Source organism: Odocoileus virginianus, chromosome 2, assembly GCF_023699985.2.
Source record: "Odocoileus virginianus isolate 20LAN1187 ecotype Illinois chromosome 2, Ovbor_1.2, whole genome shotgun sequence".
Classification (NCBI taxonomy): domain Eukaryota; kingdom Metazoa; phylum Chordata; class Mammalia; order Artiodactyla; family Cervidae; genus Odocoileus; species Odocoileus virginianus.
In genome coordinates this window covers 10602755-10627659 of record NC_069675.1, presented here as the reverse complement: position 1 = coordinate 10627659, position 24905 = coordinate 10602755, and the positions used below count along the sequence as shown (strand labels likewise).

The window sequence follows — 24905 nt, the reverse complement described above, 5'->3', positions numbered from 1 at the left end:
TCCCAGACCAGCGGCAGGGGGCGGGGCGGGGCGGGTGCCGGACGTGACGTTTTCGGAAGCGCCGAGAGTCGTCCGCGGGGCACAGGTGGGGAAGGGTCCCAGCAGTGTGGTGGGGCTCGGGCGCCGAGCGTAATCGGAGTGTGACTGGGAGCGGCCACCGTGAGTGTGGGGCCTGCAGCCTTCTCCTTCCTGCGCCCCCTGCCTGGCCTGTCGCGCGCGAGGCCCCTGACGGCTCCGGTCCCCAGCTGGCCCGGCGCGTCCCCTCCTACCGCAAGCGATAGACGCGAAAACCTCGAATAATTTTGCCCGGTGTTGACAACTTGGGCTTGAGTGCCTTCGAGACGGCCTCAAGCAGTTGACAGTGGACCCTTCTCCGCTGTAAACGCCCCCTTCGCTCATTCCTGGTACTTCCTTTCGCCTCCCAGTCATCTTCCCCCGCCTCGGGATTTTCCGCCTCTTTCCCCCCTTGTTTGCGGACGCTACATCTCCTCTTTGGAGTGTTGCTCAGCCTTGTGTGGCGCAGCACTTGCTGGCCTTGGGAAGGGGTTCCATTCTCGACCAAAAGACCCTCTCCCGAGAGGTGACAAAGAGCAACAAGCTTCTCCTGCTTCAGTTAGCTCTGATGGGCTCTGCACTGAGTTTACTAGTTAGCCAACTTGGGGAGGTTTTAGATTTGCTAGTGGCTTCTTGAGCCCCTGAAAAGACTCCCACAGAGGCGGAATGCCTCTACATCCCTGGTAGTCCCCCACAAGTTTTGTACCCTTAGGGTGTTTGAGAAGAAGCTTGGTGGAGGAAGTGTGACCTGGAGATAGAATTGGCCTGGAGAAAATCATCTTTGAGGGAGTGCTTGGAATGGAAAACAACAGTGGATAGACAAATGAAACAAATGTGAGGATTTCTGGGCAGATAAGAATCCTGACTGAAGCAAAAGGTCTCTGTTGGCAATGAGTAAGGTTTAAAAGGACCAAATGGGGCCAGTTGACACAGGGCCTTGAATTCCAAAATCTACTGTAGCTTGTGTATTCTACAGCATGCTGGTTGTGCTGTGTCGCTTCAGTTATGTCCGACTTTGTGACACTATAGCCTATAGCCCACCAGGCTCCTTTGTCCATGGGATTCTCCAGGCAAAAATACTGGCGTGGGGGGTGTGCTGCAATTCAGTATGCATCAAATACCCAGAATCTTTTTGGAAGTGATGTAGAGTGATATCTGATTGGAAGAAAGAATCTGATTCGAACAGCAACAGTATCAAGAAAGATTGTAGAATGACTGCAACCTGAGACCCAGGAAGGGAAAACTCCCAGGATGTTTTTGTTGTTGTTGGTTTGGGTTTTGCCTTTCAAGTTGCCTTTGTGTCCTTTTGTTATTCAAAGAGTACTTAGTCTTCGAAAATATATTTGAGTAAACTGTTTTCTAGATCTAGATTCCTTACCCTGAAATGATGATGATGTAGATTGACTGGACTAGTGGTTTTATGAACAGAGTCGGGATTATAAATATTCATACTCACACCATTTCCCCTCACTAACCTTGTGCTAAACTGTGAAAAGTTGTAGACAGAGTCCGTTACTCTCAGGTTAAATGATCAACTTAAAGTCAGTTAACAATCATCAGGAAATGTCATTGACTATTCTCTGTCAGATACTGGGATGGGTGGAAGTGGGTAGCTGGGAGGAGAGATAGTGGAAAAAATACAAGATGCTGTCTGTCTTTTTATGGTGCAGAGGTCAGGGCCACCTAATGACAGGGAATGGTTAGCATGAAGAGAGAACTGAACCCCTTGGGGCTCATTATAGTTATACTCTTTGTACCACCTAATCATGCCACAGGCATTATGGGTTTCTGAGTCTGTCAGTCCTTTTATCCTTGTGAAATGGGCTTTCTTGAGAGTCTCAGACTTCTTGTGGGAAAGAGACCTTATTTAATATGAGCAACAGCATGTGGTGTTTTTCTCTTAATTTCTTTGTAAGGTAGAGGTTTGTTGAGATAAACACCCGTGACAGGTGTTTGGTGACAGGGGCCTTGGTATTGATGCCATCTTTTGTTTATTTGTTTCAGGACTTCTTGGTCCTCATGTCTGACCATGGAGATGTGAGCCTCCCACCCGAAGACCGGGTGAGGGCTCTGTCCCAAAGGGGTAGCACAGTGGAGATAAATGAAGACATTCCACCCCGCCGGTACTTCCGCTCTGGAGTGGAGATTATCCGAATGGCATCTGTTTACTGTGAGGAAGGCAACATTGAATATGCTTTCATCCTCTATAACAAGTATATCACGTAAGACACCTCCGGTTTCCTTTTTTCTTTTCTGGTGACTGATGCCTCACTCATGGTGCTCTTGTGCTCATTTATTTCTGCTCAGAATCACTAAAACCAGAGAACTTTACAACATCATTATCATTAATCATTTTTGCTGGCAGCTCCTACATATTAGCTGTTCTTGACATTCAAAAACATGGGTACTGAAAGTGTTGTTTTCATGACTCAGTAATTTCATGAGTAAGAGACCTAGCTCTTTGGGCTGTGCCCACATGGCCCAGCTGTTAGGCAAGAGAGTTGGTGTTTAAACTATACATGTTTTGTATTGATGAAGGTTTTTTCCTGTCCCCTCTCTATTAAGGCAGCCAATCAGAGGATTATTGTTGAGGTTTAGCAGAGCCAAAATTCCTCAGCACTACTTATTTTGTAGCAAATTGAGTGTCTCAGGAAAGAGTTTTTTCTTAACCTTTATCATAATCATGTAAATCATTAAATAAGTATTGACTACCTACAGTTTGTATAGCTCATCATAAGACCTTTCCCTTGAGTTGCTTAGCCTCTTGCAGCATGAATTGAAGATTTCAGTTAACAGGAACAATTGCTAAAGTCCCAGTGACACTGGAAAAGATGTATAATTTAGGAAGGGAATAATAATGTTAAAAGATTTCATTTGTAATTTCTAGTCTTGTCCTTTCATAATAGTAGGACCTTAAGATAATAATAATTACAGTGTATTTGTATAGCTCTTAAATAGTTCATAGAAATTTCACCTGCATTTGTGTCAATTGATCTTCACAGTTCTGTGTGCGCTGTGTAGGGCACATCGTCCTTCCATTCTGCAGACCAGGAAACACCTTCCAAGTTCAGTGGTAGGCTTTATTTCACAATTTGGAGTGGCAAAACCTGGATTTTCCAACTCTTAATTCAGGATTCATTCTACAACATAAGTCCTATTCTTTTTGTTTTCTTTTTGGTGATGTTTCTTGAATTGAAGGTAGTCTTTTGAATTATAGTCTGGAGACACACTAATTTTGGGTTATTTTTATTGTTTTTTAAATAGGTAACATGTGCATGTAGTGCAGAATTCAGAAGGCACAAAAGCGTATATATATTTAAAAACTAAATTTCCCTACCACTCCTCTTTTCCCCCAAACCTTTAGTTCCCCTCCCCACAGGCAGTCACTCTTACTAGTTTCTTATATGTTCTTCCAGAGGTGATGGATGCATATTAATTATATGATATTAAGTTTTTGATCACATACTGCTCTAAAGCAGTGTTTGTCAACTTTGGTGTTAGTGACATTTTGGGTTGAACAGTACTTTGTTGCACAGGAATCGCCTGTGCATTTTAGTGTGTTCAGCAGCATCTTTGGTCTCTCTTCTCACTAGATGCCAGTAGAACCGCTTACCCCCGAGTTGTGACAACCCAGAATGTCTCCAGATATCACTAACGCTTTCTGAGAGGCAAAACTGCCCCAGTTGAGAGCCACTACTCTAAAGAAAAGGAGGTATAAGAGTGGGTTGCCTAGAATTCATATTGTAATTTTAGAATGGAACAAAGGGAGTGCTGTGGTTTTTTGAAGTTTATAAGTAGTATCTGTTTCCTCAGAGATGTTGCAGTCCATCCATACCACAGTGTCCTGTTATGTGGCCTCAATGCTGATAAAGTTTCATAGAATTATAATTACATTTCTCCCTCTCTTTGCTATTAGGAATTTTTCATTCCTAGGCACAATGGGCACAAAATTTATTTCCCTGAGACATTTCTTTGGCTATTGTCCTCCTCTTCATTTACTGTGCTGCTGGTAGAACTAGTATATTTCCAGTAATCTTGTAGATAGGTCTCTCAGAATGAGGGGCACAGTTCCTTTGGGAAATTATAGTTGAGTAAGTGCAACAGAATCATGGAATCTACCAGGTATTTTCTGAAGGGCCTTCTGGGTCTTGTTGTTCCACATAGAAAGTGCTTTGAGGGTGAGGATCATATTCATTCAGCAAATATATATTGTGTATATTTACTATCTACTTGACACTGCAGTAAGTCCTATGTACATAGTAAATAAAATGGCCCTTGTGCTTATTCTCATAATGGGAGAAGACAGCGTACAAGTAAGCAAAGAAATATATGGTAACAAAATAGGGAAAACGCTTTAGAAGCAACAAAGTGCTGTGATAGAAAATAACCATGGATATCTAATTCAATAGAGTAACATCTATCTGAGAATGTAAGATTTAAACTGAGACTTGAAGGGTGCCATAGAGTTGGTCATTCCAAAAGCATAAAGCAGAGGGTTTAAAACAGATACTACTATGTATTCAGAAGCTCTCAGGTAGGAAAGACCTTAGTGTGTTCTGAGGTTTATAGATCATTGTGTTCAGAGTGTAGCAAATGAAGAGAGAGAATGACCTCAGATGAAGTTGGAGAGGCAGGCGGGGCCAACTCATGGAGAATCTTATCGGCCACAGTAAGGAGTTTACATTTTATCTTGAGAGTAATAGAAAGCCACTGAAAAGTTTTAAGTGAGGTTGTGACCTAATCTTACTTACGTTTTAGAAATATAAATTTTGGCTGCCCTGTGGTAGCTGGTGGAGGGCGTGTTAAGAGAAGGCAGTGAGATTAGCTAGGGAACTGTTAACAGCAGTTCAGGAGAGAGGCTGATAGCTTGAAAGAACATGGTAGCCTGGAAAAGAGTAGATGGTTTTGTTTTCTGGAGATAAGAGTCCGTGAGACTTACTCATAATTTTGGAAAGAAGATGGTGTCAAGGTTGACCTCAGTTTTTGCCTTGAGTAACTTAGGATTTGCAGGTCCATTTATTGAGATGGGGGAGAGTGGTGTCGAAGGGGGTTGTTGGGAGTGGGAAGACAGAGAGTTCAGGTCTGGGATTTTAACATGTTAAGGTTAAATGTTAAAGGTTAACATGTTAAGGTTAAGATAAGTTTTAAGTTATCTATGAGATATCCAAGAAGTGATGTCCAATAGGAAGTTGAGTGTAGCAGTCTGAACTCAAGAGGAGAGGTCTCTATTGGAGCAACAAGCTCAGGAGTTCTCAACATATAGTTGGTCCTGAAGCCGTGAGGATGCTGAGACCATCTGGTGCAGTGGTTCTTAATCTAGGGTCCAGGAACCCACAGGGATTCGCTGATAGAATTCAGTGTCCATGAACTTGGTTGGGAAAGATTTTTCTTATTTTTACTAATGTGTAGCTGAAATTTAGCACTTCCTTTAATTTTGAATATAGGCTCAAACCACAGTATTATTAATATTTGAAGTTTTGTCACCAACAGAAATCAAGATATTTTCATATTATGATTGTTGCTGATATCTCAAAATAACATTTATATTTATCACTACTTCAGGATTATAGTACAGTTCTTAAGCCCACAACTAGGTCTTGTTTTTTAATGTATTAACAATGCATCAATAAGTAAGCACATGTCATCATTTTTTAATATTTTGAAAACTGTTACAGTAGAATGGGGCTTTTTGTAATCTTTCATTATTTACATTACATCTTTAAATTTCGAGAAGAGTCCATAGGCTTCATTAGAGGCTGGAAGGATCCACGGTGTGTTAAAGGAAAAGAGACTTTGATTATGAGACTGGAGAATGAGAAGAGAAGGAGCTCAGGAGAGAGCCCCAAGGTTGGTTGGTGGAGGGAAGGCCAATAGAGGAGACTTGGAAGTTTTGAGAGGGGAGGAAACCCATCACTCTGTCGTGGGAGCCAGGAAGTAAGTAATTGCAGACAGTGGGCAGCTGTGTCAGGTGGGCAGGGGTTTGGGTTTGATGTCATGATGTGACTGGTGATCTTGGTAAGCAGTTTGACTGAAGTGGGTCGAAAGGTGAATGGGCGATAAGAGCATTGTCCAGAGACTGGCAAACTTTCTGTTAAAGGGCCAGATAGTAGATATTTTTGGCTTCACAGGCAAGTTGGTCTCTGTCACAACCTCTGCTTTGTAGTGTGAAAGCAAGTCATAGATAATACATGAATGAATGAGTAAAGCTGTGTTCCAGTGAAACTTTATTTACAAAAACAGATGGCGAGCTAGATTTGACCCACTGGCCATAGTTTGCCAAGCCCTAGCACAGACAGCTCTTTGGAGAAGTTGGACCAGAAGTAAAGTAGAAAATTGAAATAATTGAAGGGGAACAAAGAGTACATGAGTGTGTTTGTGTCTGTTTTAAGGTGGGAGATGCTAGAACATATTTTTTGGAAAGGATACTGTGGAGTAGGGGAGGCTAATGGTACAGAAAAGAGATTCAGCATAGAAATAAACTCCTACTAAATGGCCAGAGGGAGTAGGAGTAGGATTAACAGTACACAGAAACTTAAGTTGATTTTTTGTGCCTTGTTATTACATTGAGTGATGTGAATATCAGTGTTAACAAGACTGATAAAGGGAGCCTGTCCCTGTATGTGGTGTTCTGCTTTATAGGACCATTTAATGTGATGAACTCGGCCTAGAGGAGAGTCAAGTGAGAGGAGGGGAGAATGTATTACTTAACTTGTTAGATTTGGGTTTTACTTTGGGACGTCGTTGGATTGGCTTGACCTGAATCAATAAATGTAGCTACATTTATTTTTTTTGCAGATATTTTAAAGACCCTAACTCTTGATTCTGTGAGCTGACAAGCCCTAGGAGTTGCAAAAAAAAACCTTCTAGCTCAGTATTCCTGTTCTGTTTTTCTACCACACTTTACTTGATATGTTCCTGTCAGTTAACTAGAGCTCACTTTGGCAGTTATTACACTGAGGAGGAGAGAGGAGGGTAGGCCTCTATTTCACCACTCCTCTGCCTCGCCCCCCACTACTGAGTCATTGTTCTAGACCTTTCTTGGATACTTTAATTCAAGATTTTAAAGGGCATGTTTGTTCTTTTCCCTCGATCAGTTTAGGCATCTTAATGATCTCAAGCACATTTCCCTCCTCAGAGGTTTTCCTTACTGTAGAAATGCTTTTCCTTTTGCAGACCCCAGTATAGAAGAAGGATCTTCAACATATTAAATCAGTACATATTTTCATGGTGAGCACAGACAGTAATCCAGGCAGTGGATTCTTTCACAGCTTTTTATGGTCATTGACTAGGCTACATCGAAAAGAGTTACAGAGGACTTAGGCAGTCCTGTCTGCTGTGTGAGCCTCTTACAACACAAACCTGCTTTCTGAAAATGGTCTGTCACCTGTATTGAAAATGTTTACCACCAGAATTGGGGCTTATGGACTGAAGAGGGTTATCCTCTGTGATCACGCTTACATTGCTGACTAACTTTTAAGATTGGAAGAAGTTAGAGCCCTTAATGCATCCACATTATAGAATTTCTGTTTGACTTTTTAAATTATTTTTACACAAAATTAATACTTGTTCATGATTAAAACAGTTTGTTTTCAAACCATACAGCAAGGGAAATATTAAAGTGAAAAGAAAATGCCCATCCACCAGAGGTAATCACTGTTCTATTTCTTGTGTGTTTATTAAGAAAATATCCCCATGCAAGCACATGGGCTCATGTCTTTATCCTTTTCCTTAGTGCCTGAATGAGATCTTACAACATAGTCTTCTCTACAACTTGCTTTCTTAACAGTATCTTTACGTATCAGGACACTGATCCATCATCTCATTCTGCTTTAGAGCTGTTTCGTCTACCTGGAGCAGTCTTTTCCTAGATATCTTCATGGCTCACTCTTCCAGTCCTTACTTAAATGTCACCTTTTCAGTGATGCCTTCCTTAGCTGCCCTATCTAAAATCTCAATCCCTTCCCTGTCACTTCCCTTCCCTATTAATGACTTTTTCCCAGCACTGATTATCTGTATACTCTTTGTTTGCTTTATTGTCTGTTCCCCCACTGTCACGTATATACTCTGTGGTGGGGAGGAATTTGACTGTGACATTCACTGCCAGGTCCCAGCCTTTACAATAATGCCTGACCCCATAGTAAATGCTCAATAAATGTTTGTTGAATGAAAGAGTGAATGATTATGTTATTTTTCCACATCTGGGTCCACCATAATTGATTAAGTAATCCTCTACTGATGGCCATTTAGGTTTTCAGTTTACCTTTCTTTTATGAACAATGCTATATTGAATAATCTTATTCATATATTTTTGTATTATTGTAGGATAACTTTATAGAGATGGAATTGTGAGTTTAAATGGTATACACATTTTAAATTTTGAATACTTGTCTCCTACACCCACCCCTTCCTACCCCAAGGAAAAAGGTATTGTCACATTACAGTCCTGCTAGGAGCGTGTAAGGACACCTGTTTCTCTATGTCTTTACTTATGCTGGTTGTAATCCAGTTTTAAGCCTTTGCCAGTCTGATAGATGAGAAATGATAGCTCATCTTAATTTGAGTTTCTTTCATTTCTAAGTAAAATTGAGTACCATTTTATTTAATTATTTACCTCTTTCATTTACTTTTATGCATATTTTTTCCTTTTGTTCTTTTAGATTGCTGTTTGTGTTTTGCCAATGCATCTTTGTCTGCTTTTGTACAACTCCTCTCTCTAGACTGCAATCAGATATAACCCGGAGAACAGTATACCTCCGGGCCACAGCTATTCTCTGCCTGGAAAATTTCTAACTCTGGTGTTAACATCTTCCTCTCTTTTTCTTGCTCACATCTTTATTTATTGTGATAGTAAAAGCAATCATATATAAGGCAGATGTTGGCCATGTGCTAGGCACTGTGCTCAGCACTTTATTTATTTTTAAACTCTGTTTGGTGCCATAGCAACCGTTTCAGGTAGTACTAGTTTGTCTCTGCGTATATAATTTATAGAGAGAGAGCAACTGGGGGATGGTGCTGGAAGTCACTCAGCTGGTAGATAAGTGGTTAAAACCAGGATCTGAACCTAAGCAGGGTGGCTCCAGAGCCTGTCCTCCTAACCATTAAGCTCTCTTGCCTCCAGTGTGGGCAGCGGGTTGTGTTATTCATTCTGTTTTCAGGAGACCCTTCTGCCCATATGTCCCCATTCAGAAAATTGATTACAGTTACTGAAAGACGAGAAGGGTGTTCAGAACAGTTCAGGTCTAGAAGTTTTATAAACTCGTTTTATTTATTTATTTTGGCTGTGCTGGGTCTTCATTGCTATGCACGGGCTACTCTCTAGTTGTGGTGCAGTCTTCTCATTTCTGTGGTTTCTCTTGGAAAGCACAAGCTCAGTAGTTGTGGTTCATAGGCCTAGTAACTCCACAGCATGTGGGATCTTAGACCAGGGATCAAACCCATGTCCCTGCATTGGCAGGTGGATTCCTAACTACCAGACCACCAGGGAAATCCTTTATGAACTAGTTTTCATTACATGGTTCAAAATCAAAATAATTTTTTTTAAAAAGGTACATAGATTTTTCACTCCCACTCTTGCCTCATGCACTCTATTTCCCCTGCCCTCTACTTTTGTTAGTTTCTGTATATACTTCCTGTGTTACTATATATACTTATAGGCAGAATCTGGAATCAGCCTGCTGGCACTGAATTATGAGCCCTCCACTTCTGGCTGTGACAAGTTACTGAACTTCTGTTTGTTTTCACCATTCCCAAGTAAACATCATAAATGTTAGAGCTTATGAGTTGATTCAGTTTATTTTTCCCACTGAGCTTTACAGTCAAGGACAAGAACTGAAAGAGGAAGTCTAGCACTTAACGTTTCTCTAAGCAGTTTTCATCAGAGACCATAATGCACCTATTACACATAATGCACATGTGCACATATTACACATATAATGTTCACATATAACATATATACTCTCCGAACATCCCAGTGCTTAATCTGGTGTGAGGGTTATCCTTCTACAAAGGAACATGAATCCCAAAGAAAATAAGCCAACATCAAAGATCACACAGATCTAGGAGTAGTGATAGAATGTGGATTTTCTCAGCCTCCTGCCCTTGGCTGCCAAACTGTTCACTGAAGAATGCTTTGTGACAGAGGGCTTTTCCTTTGGAAGCCTGTTACTGTCACAACCAGAAAAGAATTTCTTTGGAGGCGTATTTTTGGGCACAGGCTAGGATTTTCTCCCCTCCGTAGTTTTTGTTGTAGGCGTCTGATGCTGCTGCACGCCCGAGTTGGGAGAAGAGCAATTCTGTGGCTCTTTACGGGGCTGAGGGTGAGTGGGGGAGGTGGCCTGTTACCCTGCGTACCTGGAACCTGTCCGATAGCCGCTCCAGGGTAAGGGAGTTGCACTGCTTCAGAGTCTTTTGAACATTTTCGTGTCTTCTTTGCATCACCATCAATCTGTTCTGTTCCCTTAGGCTCTTTATTGAGAAACTACCAAAGCATCGAGATTACAAATCGGCTGTCATTCCTGAAAAGAAAGACACAGTAAAGGTGGGTCTTCGCTTTCACTCTTGCCCATCTAGAGGCTTCAAAGAAGCACAGACTGTCTTCCCGATATAAGTAGCAGAGTCTGCATCTGAATGTCACGTCCTGCAAATAGGAGATAAGGCCATTTCAATAGATCAGTTATGAAATACCAGGTACGGTATGGCAGGGGTAATTTAAATTACATTATTTAAATGTTTTTAGAAGTGTTGTTGCCATTGCCAACTTGACTTGTCTTTTTACTTAATTGGCAACCATTGTCCTAACTCAGATTTTGATTTTGTTTCCCAGAAATTAAAGGAGATTGCATTTCCCAAAGCAGAAGAACTGAAGGCAGAACTGTTAAAACGATATACCAAAGAATATTTAGAATATAATGAAGAAAAAGTGAGTATGTATTAGCAAAAAAAGGAAATTATTTTGGTTTCTTAGGCTGTGCTGTAGGAGTCTAGTAGGTATTTCAGCGGATCTTGTGATTTCATTGTGATATTTTATATTTTTGGCAAAATCCAGAAAAAGTGTTGAGGCTGAGGATTCTAATACAGGTTAATCTCTTTATCTAAGAGGATGACTTGAGGGACAGAAAACCTATTGCTTGTCTGTTATGTCTAGAGCTAGAACCTAAGAACAAAGAAAGTTCTCACTAAAGTATAGGGTTTTTAGATCAGAGAATTTGGGGATTCACATTTGATTATATCCAAAACAGGTTATACCTGTTTATAATAATCAAATTTTTTCAAGCTATTAATATTTTCAAATGATTTCTTGTTAGGAAGAGTCAGTTAAAACATGTAAGAAGCCCTGAGGCAGTGTCCCTGGTCTGTGTCAGGTGGGAACACACACTGCTAGCACTTTTGCACTCTTTTGTATACTCTACTGAACTCTATTCTGGACTCTGATGTCGAAAATCAGCTGAGACGTAAACAGCTGTATATTTCTAAGGTACCCAGTGAGTGAAAATCTTCATGGAGGAAACTGTTACTTGATGTTTTCCTTTTTTTTTTTTAAATATAAATTTATTTATTTTAATTGGAGGCTAATTGCTTTACAATATTGTAGTGGTTTTGCCATACATTGACATGAATCCACCATGGGTGTACATGTGTTCCCCATCCTGATGTTTTCTAATAGTTTAAAATGTTACTCTGTATTTTACCCATCACCATAAGAATTTCAGAGGCTTCATTCAGTGTTAAAATTCAATACAGACACCCTAAGTTTGGATCTGGTTCTTTTCCACAGCCCTCCTTGGGATACAGGATGTATACATGGCACACCTAGAGACTAAAATTGCATATGATTCAAATTATGAGGTGCAGGCAGTATGTTGCATTGAGACTTTGGTAAAGAAGAAAATGCATGAGTTAGAGTTACTGGGAAAGGGTACCGAGAGGATCAGGACTTTAGCTGTCCTTGAAGAACAGGTGTATGGCGGTTAGACCGATGGAGGGGTGACTGTTCTGTGGGGGTAGAGGCCCTGAGGGGAGCATGGATTCTGTGTTTGGAAACCAGGCCAGGACAGGAGTGCATTTGGGGGCAGTCTCCCTGCTGAAAGGCTTTGTCCTTCTAAGGTGTGAAGTTCCCTGTGTAAAGTGTTAGTGTTAACTCCTCTTTGTGCTTTGTAGAAGAAGGAAGCGGAAGAATTTGCCCGCAATGTAGCCATGCAGGAAGAGCTGGAAAAGGAAAGACAGAGGGTGGCACAGCAGAAGCAGCAGCAGCTGGAGCAGGAGCAGTTCCATGCCTTCGAGGAGATGATCCGGAACCAGGAGCTGGAAAAGGAGCGACTGAAGATCGTGCAGGAGTTTGGGAAGGTGGACCCTGGCCTGGGTGGCCCACTGGTACCTGGCTTGGAGAAGCCCTCCCTAGACGTGTTCCCCACGGTGCCTGTTATATCCACACAGCCTTCAGACTGTAATACAACTGTGAGGCTTGCCAAGCCACCAGTAGTGGACAGATCCTTGAAACCTGGAGCATTGAACAACTTGGAAGGTAGTGAATTCATTTGCTCGAATCCTCTTCCATCTCAGCTGCAGCCAAATAGGGTGTCATTCCAAGGGATTCAGCCTACGACTATCTGCCTGATCCCACTCATTAGGCTCTGGTCACAGAAATCCATTTGATCAATATTATCATACTGTGTTCTATTACAGCTGTGTTATAAAGTGGCCTTTGCTTAAGCCATATAATTTACCTGGGCTCGGTTGATTTTCTGAAGAGCTAATAAAATCCTTGAAAGTCAGACTCTCAGCTTTTAAGGGTTACATAGAGATTTGAAATGTTCAGTGAACTAGAGACCACTGTTAACCTTTTGTAAAGGAAGTTTGAGATTTATAGTAACACTTTAAAATTCAACAACTGACTTAAAAATAAAAGCTACTGAACTGTGTTTGCCTTGCAAATATTCCTAATTGGTAAGGAGCTTAGTCAAGGTAAATATTCTGTGTAGTCAGTGGTAATTCATTCTAGCCATAAAAACTATTGAGTCTTTCCTCCTCTCACCAATGAATGGTTACCCGAGAAAATAACAGTAGCAGCAAAATGATGAGTATGCCTTGATGATTAGAATAGATCTTTTTGTTAGGAATTGTCTTTCAAGTAGTCATGTAAGAAATTCAGCTTTCCAGAAGATCTACTTAAAAGGACAAGGTAAGAGTGGGCAAGAGGTGTTAGACTGAAGCTTTCAGGATTTCTCCCCATTCACTAAGCAGGGTTGCCTCTCACTATTATTCCTGAATAGCTCAGAAACCTAAGTAGTAGTTTCTCTTTGTCTTCACTTGAATGATTAAAGCCTCTTCTCTTTTCTTGAAACAACATACTCCCGATGGCTGTGGTCAGAGGTTGGCGAAGAGCCTTTGCAGCCCTTTCTCTTCTGCCATTAGGATGAGATCCCCACTTACGGCCTGCAGTTGGGGGGACCCCAGTGGTTTGGCATTGCTCTCCTAGGGATGCCAACTCTGAGGTCTGCTTGGGGAGGCTGTGCTTCATGGCCTTAGATTCTTTTCTTTCTCGCGCACAGCTCCTGCAATCGATGGATTGCGCCACATGGTGGTACCCGGGAAGCTCTGCCCGCAGTTCCTCCAGTTGGCCAGTGCCAACACTGCCCGGGGAGTGGAGACGTGTGGGATTCTCTGTGGAAAACTGGTAAAAAACAAAAACAAGTGCTTTCTAGAGCCTAGACTGTTTCTTCACCCTTGGCCTCCTGTGACTCTCAGAGAAGATATCCAGGGTCAGTTACTCTTTGTACAGTTGCCTCTGCTGAAGGAGCCATGAGCAGCAAAATGCAGTGTCACCTTAAATTTAGTGACCCTGGATTTGATTGATTGTCAGAGTCCCTTGAATTTAACTGAGTATTTTAATGCTGGTAATAAATATTTAATTCTAAACTTGGTAGGAAGATCCCATGTTCAGCTTTGAACACCTGCTTTATGGTAGATCATCAGAATATGAAATATGTAAGGCAGATAGCATCTGTCCACAAAAAGTATCCAAGCACTTTAGAGAGATGGGAGATACACACCAAAAGATAGTTTGCTGACTAGCATGTACAATAAAAGCACTGGGAATTATGGGGAAAGAAGGATCATTAAATGGAGGTGCTTAAAGAACTCATTACTAACTGCTGAATAAATAAATGAGTAAAGTGGAATAGACTTAAACTGACCCTTAGAGGTTGGGAAGGGCTTAGAGAAACAGTGAAAGGGAACTACTCTAGACATGAATAAAGGAAGAGAAATGGTACGATACCCAGAGCTTCTTAAGTTTCATGAGTAGACCTGTTTGGCTGCAGCAGGAAATTCCCACAGGGCTGTGGGCGTCTGTGGCCTTGCAGAGGGCCCAGGCAGTGTACTTGGGCAGTAAGAGGTGTGAGCAAGACTGACGTGAGGGACTCACCTCATGAAGAAGACTCAGGCTGGGAGCAGGACCTTTGCTTGTTTGGAAGTTTAGCTTCCCACTGCTGTGACAGAGAGGGTTGCCTCCATACTGGGGAGTTGTGACGAGCTGTTCTCTAATTTGACAGATGAGGAATGAGTTTACCATCACCCATGTTCTCATCCCCAAGCAAAGCGCTGGGTCTGATTATTGCAACACCGAGAATGAAGAGGAGCTTTTCCTCATACAGGATCAGCAGGGTCTCATCACACTGGGCTGGATTCACGTAAGCAGTTCTGAGCCCTCCAGGGGTTTGTCTCCTCACATGATGCTATAGGCGCACTGCTTGTTCTTTTCTTAAAGCAGAGTGAATTGTATCCAGACTGTTCAGATGGTTGTATTTCCCTCTGTTGAATATGGGCTTGACCTCCTTAGCATACTTAACTGCTTGCACTCCAGTATTGATTTCTGGGAGCTCCTTGGGCTTTTCATTTCTAAAAGATGTTATTATTTATTATATTTTAAAGAGATGTATATGTTTATTTTGGGCTGTGCTGGGTCTTCACCACTGCATGCAGGCCTTCTCTAGTTGTGGTGCATGGACCTCTCACTGTGGTTGCTTCTCTTGTGGACCATGGGCTCTGGTACATGGGCTTCAGTAGTAGCAGCACTCACGCTCAGCAGTTGTGGCACCCAAGCTTAGTTGCCCTGCAGGTCTTCCCAGATCTGGGATCGAACCCATTCCCCCTGCATCGGCAGGCAGATTCTTCCACTGGACCACCAGGGAAGCCCAGAACTTTTCAATTAAAATAATTTCTTAATAGAAATGAAATTCTTCCTCCAAAGTCCCAATTTCCCTATGAGCATGAATGTTGTTAGGATTCTAGCTGAGAGTGTATGTGAGCCTTGACCATAGAGGTTATGCCTTACTTCATACAAATGATGTTCTTGAAAGGTGTACAGATCAAAGTATTTAAAATGAACCAAGGAAGTTAATTCAGATACTTGCATTTCATCTTTCTTAAAACAACCTATGAAAGAAAGTGAAAATGTTAGTTGCTCAGTCGTCTCTGACTCTTTGCAACCCCACAGACTGTAGCCTGCCAGGCTTCTCTGTCCATGGAATTCTTCAGGCACAAATACTGGAGTGGGTAGCCGTTCCCTTCTCCAGGGGATCTTCCCAACCCAGGGATCGAACCCAGGTCTCGCGCATTGCAGGCAGATTCTTTACCATTTGAGCCATCAGGGAGGCCCAAAACAACCTATAGTTAGTTCATAGTTCATTCTCTCAGTTGTATCCGACTCTTTGCGACCCCATGAATCACAGCACACCAGGCCTCCCTGTCCATCACCAACTCTCGGAGTTTACTCAAACTCATGCCCATCGAGTCCGTGATGCCATCCAGCCACCTCATCCTCTGTTGTCCCCTTCTCCTTCTGCCCCCAATCCCTCCCAGCATCAGGATCTTTTTCCAATGAGTCAACTCTTCTCATGAGGTGGCCAAAGTACTGGAGTTTCAGCTTCATCATCAGTCCTTCCAATGAACACAAAGGACTGATCTCCTTTAGGATGGACTGGTTGGATCTCCTTGCAGTCCAAGGGACTCTCAAGAGTCTTCTCCAACACCACAGTTCAAAAGCATCAGTTTTTCAACGCTCAGCTTTCTTCACTGTCCAACTCTCACATCCATACATGACCACTGGAAAAACCATAGCCTTGACCAGACAGACCTTTGTTGGCAAAGTAGTGTCTCTGGTTTTTCATATGCTGTCTAGGTTGGTCATAACTTTCCTTCCAAGGAGTAAGCATCTTTTAATTTCATGGCTGCAGTCACCATCTGCAGTGATTTTGGAGCCCCCAAAAATAAAGTCTGACACTGTTTCCACTGTCTCCCCATCTATTTCCCATGAGGTGATGGGACCAGATGCCATGATCTTAGTTTTCTGAATGTTAAGCTTTAAGCCAACCTTTATGTAAATCAGAAGGGCTATCAAAATAGAAAATTTTTAAGTATCTGCATATTCTAACAATCTTCTGGTACTACTCAAGTAAAATATTATTCCATCCCTAACGATTACATTTTAATTTTTCTTTTTATTCTTTTTCAGCCCCTCATTCTCATAGACAAAGCTGTTTTTTACATTGTGTGACAGGGTTCCACACAAACAAGGCAGCTTATTTCTGTATTTGGGAAGATTGCACATACTTGTATATTGGCATTGGGGAAATACTGATTTATGAGGCAGTTCCATGTGCCTCTGTCCTTTTGTAAATACTTGCCTTCTATTGTGTATCCCCCATTATAGATACATGGGGGATAGAAAACCTGTGTCTTATCTACCAGGGGATACAATTTGAGTAAGATATGATTTTAGTCTAATAGAGGAGATTGACATATAGACAAGTCATTAACTCCTTATGTGAAGCAGAATATGCCTAGTGCCTTAAGAGATGCCCTGTAGAATTTAGAGGAGGGAAGGATCACAGCTGGGGTTATGCACTAGATTTGTGGCAGGGTGGGTTGCATATGGAGGGGACAACAGTGGAATAGGCAGACTGGAATCCTGGAGCATTGAGTGGTCCAGTTTTCTGGGGCTTAGAGTTCATATCAGGAAACAGTGATAGATAAGTTTTCACATAATATATTAGGAGTGGTATTTTGGGTGGATGGGCAGGATAGTTCTGGTTTTTAGTGAGTAGGATGAGGCAGGGAGCTGATTTAAGAGGTTAATATGATGATTAAAATGTAATAATGAAGAGAGCCAGGGTGATGGCAGTGCATTTGGGAAAAAGACAAACGTAGGATTTCAGAGGATGTGGGGAATGAGTCAGAGAGGATGATGAGTAAATGTGATGACTTAGAAATTTCAGGCCTGACTCATGGAAGTGGCAATGATCAATCATCTCATAAGGAGAAACAGAGGTTCCAGCAAGAGAACTTACTTGGAAGTGGGGCAGATGTTGTCTTCAGTTCTGAGTATTTTGAATTTAAGATACCGGTAAGACATTGGGCTTCCCCGGTGGCTCAGGTGGTAAAGAATCTGCCTGCAATGTGGGAGACCTGGGTTTGACCCCTGAGTCGGGAAGGTCCCCTGGAGAAGGGAATGGGACCACTTCTTTATTCTCCACTCCTATATTCTTGCTTGGAGAATCCCATGGACAGAGGAGCCTGGAGGGCTACAATCCATGGGGTTGCAAAGAGTCGGACACGACTGACTTTCACTTTTTTTCTTTTTTAAGACATTATATCAGTAGAGGTAGTTATGAGGCAGTTTGAACTTAAAAACAAGGTCAAAGTGGGAAAGAGAACCAGGAGACCTCTACGTAGAGCTGACCTTGGAGGCTTTGGAACTGGGGGAGGGTGGAAAACAAGAAGAAATTAACTTGCAGCCGAAAGCCCGGCCACCTCGGGGAGCATAGGGAGTAGTTAGTCATGAAGCACAGAGATGTCAGAGAAAGGTGAGGTAGCATTGGGGCATAGGTGCCAAAGGAGGAGCAATGTCTCAGAAGGAAACTTCAGGGTGTTCACTGTGTCACATGCTGCAGAGAGCTCCAGAATGATGAATACTTGTGTGAGCTGGTTGGACTTGCTGAGTCATTGATGACCTCAGTCTAGTGGGTTTTAAGCAGTGGTGGGAATAGATTTTAAAAGTTTAAGAAGTAATGGGTATTGAGGTTGTGGTGATGGTGAATCGTACACGAATTTTTTGAAGAGCTTAGCACTAACTAGAGGAAAGGAAAGAGATTGAATAGTGGCTTAAGGAATAGCCAGGTGGAGAGAATGTTTGCTTGATTTATGGTTTAGTGTGTGAAAATGTGTTGTTTTTATTTTTATTTTCTTGCAACCTTTATATTTGAAATATATATAAGAAAGTATTATATAAACTAAATGTATACTTTAATGAATCATTAAACAAACATATATGTGTACACATTACCTAGGTTAAGAAATAGCGCATTGCCAGAAACATACTCCTACCCCATGTTCCTGCCCAGTCACCCTTCCTCTCTGGTACAGGTAATCCCTCTCTTGATTTCTTTTGAAATTCTTTGCTTTCTTTATAGCTTTACCACCTTAGTGTGTGTCCCTAAACTCAATAGTTTACTTTTTCCTGGGTTTGAACCTTACATTAGTGCATGTGTTGAACCTTACATGCGTGCGTGTGTGCTCAGTCACATCCAGTTCTTTGTGACCCCATGGACTGTAACCCGCCAGGCTCTTCTGTCCATGGGCTTCTCCTAGCAAGAATACTGGAGTGGTTTGCCATTTCCTCCTCCAGGGATCTTCCTGAACCTATGCACCACTAGGGAAGCCCTTTTGAACTTTACATAAATAGAATTATATAATATGTATTCTTTTGTATTCAGCTTCTTTTGCTCAGTGTCTTTAAGATTCATCTAAGTTCTTGTGTATAGTTGTCTGAGCATGTTTTTAAGCCCAGTGAGTGGGTGATATAGTGGAACCTGTGAATGAGATGTAAAAGGACAGGAGAGACAAGATAATGTGGAGGTAGGGAGGTATTAAATCAAAAGTACAAAGAGGGTGTCATCTTCATATTAGGGAGAAAACACTCCTCTACAACAGAACTGAAGGAATAAAGTTAAAGAGAGATTTTCAAGGTTATAATTGGAGGTGTTGAGGGAACTCATTTTAGATGATCTTTCAATGAGGTTGAAGTCTAGGTCCATTGCCCAACAGGAGGAGTCAGGAGAGTTTAAGAACTGGACAAGGTGAGGGAAAGTTGGGAATAATTACTGCTTAGACTTTAGGTACATCTTAGCTACAAGTGAGTAAAAGTGTTTTTAATATCAGTGAGGGCCTAGCTAGGAAGAAATTTAGAACTTAAATTGATAGTATTCCAGCTTTTTTTCCCCCCATGATATTTCTGTACCATTTCTTCCTAACTTGGGATTAAAAGCAAACCAAAACAGACTGTAATGTTTGCTCAGATCTTAAAGTTGGCAAGAGGAGAATACAAAAGGTCCATTCTTCCTTCTGTACCATGCCAGCTATGAATCAGGTTCCTGGTCAAAATCTTTGAATTTTTTTTTGGCTGCGCTGGGTCTTCATTGCTGTGCAGGCTCTTCTCTAGATGTGGCAAGCAGGGGCTGCCCTCTGGTTGCAGTCCGTGAGCTTCTCACTGCGGCGGCTTCTCTTATAGTTGCAGCATGTGGGCCCAGGAGTTTGGGCTGCCAGGCCCTGGAGCACAGGCTCAGTAGTTCTGCTGCACGGGCTTAACTGCATGTGGGATCTTCCCAGAACAGTGATTGAACCCACTACTCCTGCATTGGCAGGCAGATTCTTTACCATTGAGCCACCAGGAAGCCCCCCTCGTCAAAAACTTTGTATGGTCATGTTTATCACCAACTGTTGTGCAACCCCCAACTCAGCATTCAAGGCGCTGCTTCACCTTGTCTCAGCCCTGCCTTAGCTGGCATTGTTCTCTGTGGACACTCTGCGCATCTGAACACCCAGGCTGCCCTCCGCATTCACTTTCCTCACTCTTTTCTGTTTCTTTGGTGTATTGTTTTTGGTTTTTTCATAAAAATGCCTTCCTCTGTCTCCAGCATGTGGGCACAGTGGGCATAACTTTTTTTCAAGAAACTCAACTGTGAAGGGAAGGAGAGAAGGCATAGTAGTTAGAGGGGAGCAGAGGCTCAAACAAGATTTTTTGGTTCAGTTATTTATCGAGGCCCTACTATATGTCTTTATATCGTCTTTCTAGCTAACCCAGCTTTAGATTGGAGACCTTCATCAACTTGTGTAGACCTTGTTTGTTCTCAGTGAAAATTTCAAGCTCTAACCATGGGATGAAAGGTGTTGACACAGGCCATAGGTTCCTAAAAGTCCATGGGATCGTATTCTTATTGGTAGAAACTGTTCTCCCTTGTGGTCATAAAAGTCCTTTCCTGCCCGTGCAGACGTGTGTGGATTTGCTGTCAGTACTCAGCTGACTTGTTCCTGTGTTGTAGACTTCTTCCACAGTGAGCTGGTCACAGCGTTTTGTGCAGTCATGCTTCTCGGATGAGGCTACACGTAAGAATCATTTAATGAGCTTTAAAAAAAATATTTTTTTTCCTTCTCAGGATGGATATTTCCAGGGTGGGGTGCAGGAACTTGTGCTTTTGACAAGTTCCCTTAGGAGCTTCATTTTTTGTACAACAGAGTTAAAAACACTGGTCAAGTGTGCATATTTATTTTCTATGCTTTTAAGTCAGTAAAGATTGGTGTTCTTTTTGAGTCATATTTGGTCTTCTCTTTTTCCATCCTTGTTATCTAACATCATACCCCCTCCGAGATAAGTCACTATATAGTGTTCATTTGTATACAAAGACAGTGTTCAGTAAAACATTAAATAACTGGCGAATTTCAGTGGTTAGGACTTGGCACTTCTAGTGCCATAGCCCAGGTTCCCTCCGTAGTTGAGAAACTAAAATCCCACAAGCCACGCAACACAGCCAAAAAAACAAAATTAAAAAACTGAAAACAAATGAGATAAACTGAATGAAATTTATATGGTGCTTTAACTGATTACTTTCAAATTTCAACATCTTGGTCTTTTTCTCAAATAAGACAGGGTCCTTATGATTTAACCACCCTCTGAAATCCCAGTCACCCTCTGCCTCTCATATCCTTGAATGATATGCTTTAACTGCAGGACAGCTTTTGCCACTTTTGCTTATGGAGCCCCTCACTTGTGCCTGACTTTTAAACCCCTTTGTCAGGAAGAAGAATCATTCTTCTGTGGTTTGTTAAGTCCTTGACTTCTACCGGGTTGAAGTATTGGGTAGCATATACTGTCTATTCCAGTATGGGTGACTTTCCATCGTGTTGAGAGAGCTTGTGAGGAGCCAGATAGATCTTGATGGTCAATTAGAAATTATGAGTCTGCACATACTCATGTTAAATTACATTTGTTTACAATGCAGGGACAGAAGTTCATTCCTTATTAGGAACTTCAGGCATATTCCTCATGGCTGCTAATGACTATACTTAAGGAGATCATGGCAAGTTACTGAGGATTATTTGGCACTGCCTTCCTTCTTGGGGGGGCTTCCCTGGTGGCTCAGATGGTAAAGAATCTCCCTACAGTGTGGGAGACCCAGGTTCAATCCCTGGGTCAGGAAGATCCCTTGGAGAAGGGCATGGCCACACACTCCAGTATTCTTGCCTGGAGAATTCCTTGGATAGAGGAGCCTGGCAGGCTGCAGTCCATGGGGTTGCAAAGAGTTGGACATGATTGAGCAGCTAACACTTCACTTTCTTCATGGGCCAGGCTTGCCTGTGTATTCTCACTGGAGCTTTTTTTTCTCTTCTCAGACTCATCCCACGCAGACAGCCTTCCTCTCCAGTGTTGACCTCCACACTCACTGCTCCTACCAGATGATGTTGCCAGAGTCCATAGCCATTGTCTGTTCCCCCAAATTCCAGGAGTAAGTCCATAGGGTGTGGTTCAGGGGAAGAGCCTCAGAGGAAATGTTCTGCGTTCTTAAGACCTTGTTCTCTATCTAATCTATAGATTGTGGTATTTGATTGGCTTTTCTAAAGGCCTTCCTTTTAAGTCCTGTAGCCTGATAAACCTACTCTGCTTGTTTACAAAAGTATCCAAGCAATAATGTAGGTGCTTTTATAAGAAAAAGATGTAAGAAGTTTGAAGTGTTTGCTTGAAGCAGTAGGAATTTCAAGAGATTGATGTCAGATTAGAGAATTTTCAGTATCCAACAGATTATCTTTGAAAATTAACTTTTTCATTTTAAACCCTGTTATTTACTATGAATTCTCCCAGTAAAACTGATGTGGTGGCAGTGATGAATCACTCTCTGATTCATTCACCAGAGAAGAGATCTGTAGGCCAGCAGACTTTTGAGGGTGTCTCAAAATGAGTTCTGCCCTGCCCAGTGTGTGTGTGTGATTGAAGGGGACACCTTTGCTTGATTCTGGACCTGCTTTTTCTTATTTCAGAACTGGATTCTTTAGACTCACTGACCATGGACTAGAGGAGATTTCTTCCTGTCGCCAGAAAGGATTTCATCCCCACAGCAAGGATCCACCCCTCTTCTGTGTATGTGTCCCTGCAGAGGAAGCCGCAGCTACGCTGTAACCAGGGAGCACAGTCAGAGCTGATGCGGCGCAGTGTCCTTCACGACCCACACAGATCAGCCTTGTCACTGATTTTTCTAAATCTTCCTACAAAGACATGTGTGGGAAGCAGTGTGGAACAGGAAGGGGTTTGAGTCTTAGCTCTGTTGCTTAAGGTTGTGATCGAGTTATTTAACCTTCCTGGGCCTCAGCTTTCTCACCTATAAATGGAGATGATGATGATGATGATGATGATAATAATATATACTTTTATAGGGTTGTTGACAGGATTAAATGAAAGTGCCAAGTGCAGTAGCTTGCTTATTAAACATTAGGTTTTTTCCTTCATCATCATCAGTTGCTAAGCCTGCATTTCAATAAGAGATTTGAATTCAAAAGAAAAAAGCCATTTAAGATAGGTAAAGTAATTTTAATTTTGGAATTTTGCTTTTAATTTGATTTTAGGTAATAGAGATTTTTATGACCTTCTTAGAAAGTTTTTCCCCCAGGTGGTAAAAGTTGGGGGTTTTTGGTAAATTGACAGCAGTAAAAAACTGTGGATAAAAAGCTGTAGTAGCTGATAAGTATGTTGCAGTTTTCTCCTCACATCTAATGAGATAGTACTGCCTCACTCCATGCTGGCCATGGAGTATTATTATTTCTTTTGGGTTCACTGAAAAGAAACCAATGTGGAGAAGGGACTCCAGAGCCTTGTCATGTAAAAGAGACTAGGGATGTTTAGGAGAGAACCCCAGGGAGCATCTGAGAACTGACTGTAAGTATTAGAAGAGCTGTTGTATAAAAAGGTCTCAGGTATTTCATATGACTCCCGGAACTAAAACTTAAGACCCTGTGAAAGTGCCAGTTTTCAGCTGAGTATGAGAAAGAAATTTCTGACAGATTTGCTCACAAATAGGAAGCCTGCCTTGGAATGTAATAAATGTCTAGGTACCAGGATGTTGAAACAGAGACCACACAATCCCCCAGAAATGCCTAGGCTTTCAGTTAGGATGACCCCTTGCGCTTGCCAAGGGGGAGTACTCCCCTTGTGAGAATAGGTGTACTTTATCATTTGGTTGACATAATGACCTGGCATACTGCAGTTAATTCAGCAGTTATTTAAAATAAATGCATATTTTATAAATGACTGTAGAATATACATACATTTGAAGAATAAGTGGAGATATATAGGTCCATATTGATTCAGACTACAGACCTATTGATTCTGGGTTGGTGGAAATAATAATTCCCAGACCCCTTACCATAATTGCCACTTAAGTAACAGTCTGGCTGTCAGCCTGGGAACCACTGGCCAGAATGAGCATTTTAAGTATTTAAGCATTTGAAAGATGAATTTTCTGAATTTTCCAGGACTTTCCCTTTCTTTCTGTTTCCCTATTCCAGAGCTGCAACCACGTGACTGTTGTGGAGAGAGCTGTGACCATCACAGACCTTCGATGAGAGTTTGACTCAGACGCCTCCCAAGAATTGTAAAACCATATCAGTGTACTGTAGCCCCTTAATTTAAACTTTCCAGAAAGCTCTGGAAGCTTTTTAAAACAATAGGAAGTATTACCCAGGGGAGAACTGATTTTCTATTTCTGGTTTGAAAAGAAATAATCAAGTATAAAAAAAAAAAAAAAAGAAATAATCAAGTATGTTTTTTAGGCACATCTGGAAAATAGCATGGTCATGCTGAAGCAACTTTTCAGTCTGCCTGTAACTAAAAAATTAAGTTGAAAAACTGTGTAATGAAGACTCACCTGTGCTTTGTTCAAGATTCACCAATTGTTAACATTTTTTTCCCCTGTCACCTATCCTCCTAATTTCTTTGCCAATTTGTTTATTGTTTACCTTTGGACTAATTAAGAGCATCTATGCAGAAGCTTGAAAGCCATTTAAAAAATCTTTGGGTTTTTCTGTGGTTTATGGCAAGATTAATGAAGCTTATTATAAGGCTGAAGGTCAGCTTGCTATGTCTGACCAGATGGTGAGGCTCAGAAACCCTAAAGAATGATTTTGTCAGAAATTATTGTTATTTAACAAATATTTCAGGATATTTTTTCTTCTACAATAAAATAACAATTAACTTATATATATATATGTTGTGTGTGTGTGTGTGTGTGTGCTCTAGAATGATCTGTTGGATCAAGCATCGTCCAGACAGACAGGTTAACTAAAAGGTCTGGTTATTTGGGGAAAGGTGAGGGAAAAATAGAACTTTGAGATGTGTCAACATTGCAGGTATGTCCCAGTTTACTTTAAATTGTTCAGTCCTTTCATTCTGCCTCTTGCCATCTTCCAGAGATGTGAAGTCATCTTTGTTCTTTTGGTGCTGTCTCAAGTGGGTCATCCATTCACTTCCTCCT

General features: G+C 41.6%; 1 protein-coding gene across 4 annotated transcripts; it reads left to right on the top strand.

Moving 5' to 3' along the window:
• The first annotated feature begins 36 nt into the window (after nucleotides 1-36).
• On the top strand, nucleotides 37-24631 carry STAMBP (STAM binding protein). 4 transcript variants are annotated; one of them, XM_020896037.2, is made up of 10 exons: nucleotides 37-85; nucleotides 2059-2276; nucleotides 10516-10591; nucleotides 10877-10972; nucleotides 12211-12574; nucleotides 13602-13726; nucleotides 14604-14741; nucleotides 21778-21890; nucleotides 22420-22519; nucleotides 23941-24631. In XM_020896037.2, exons 2-10 carry the CDS (start codon nucleotides 2074-2076, stop codon nucleotides 23995-23997), a joined length of 1272 nt encoding a protein of 423 aa, XP_020751696.1. In that variant the 5' UTR covers nucleotides 37-85; nucleotides 2059-2073; the 3' UTR covers nucleotides 23998-24631. The 4 variants fall into 4 exon arrangements, with proteins under 4 accessions (XP_020751696.1, XP_020751707.1, XP_020751715.1 ...); XM_020896048.2 differs by having other exon boundaries at nucleotides 71-159; XM_020896056.2 differs by lacking the exon at nucleotides 37-85 and adding an exon at nucleotides 182-404.
• The last annotated feature ends 274 nt before the right edge of the window (nucleotides 24632-24905 follow it).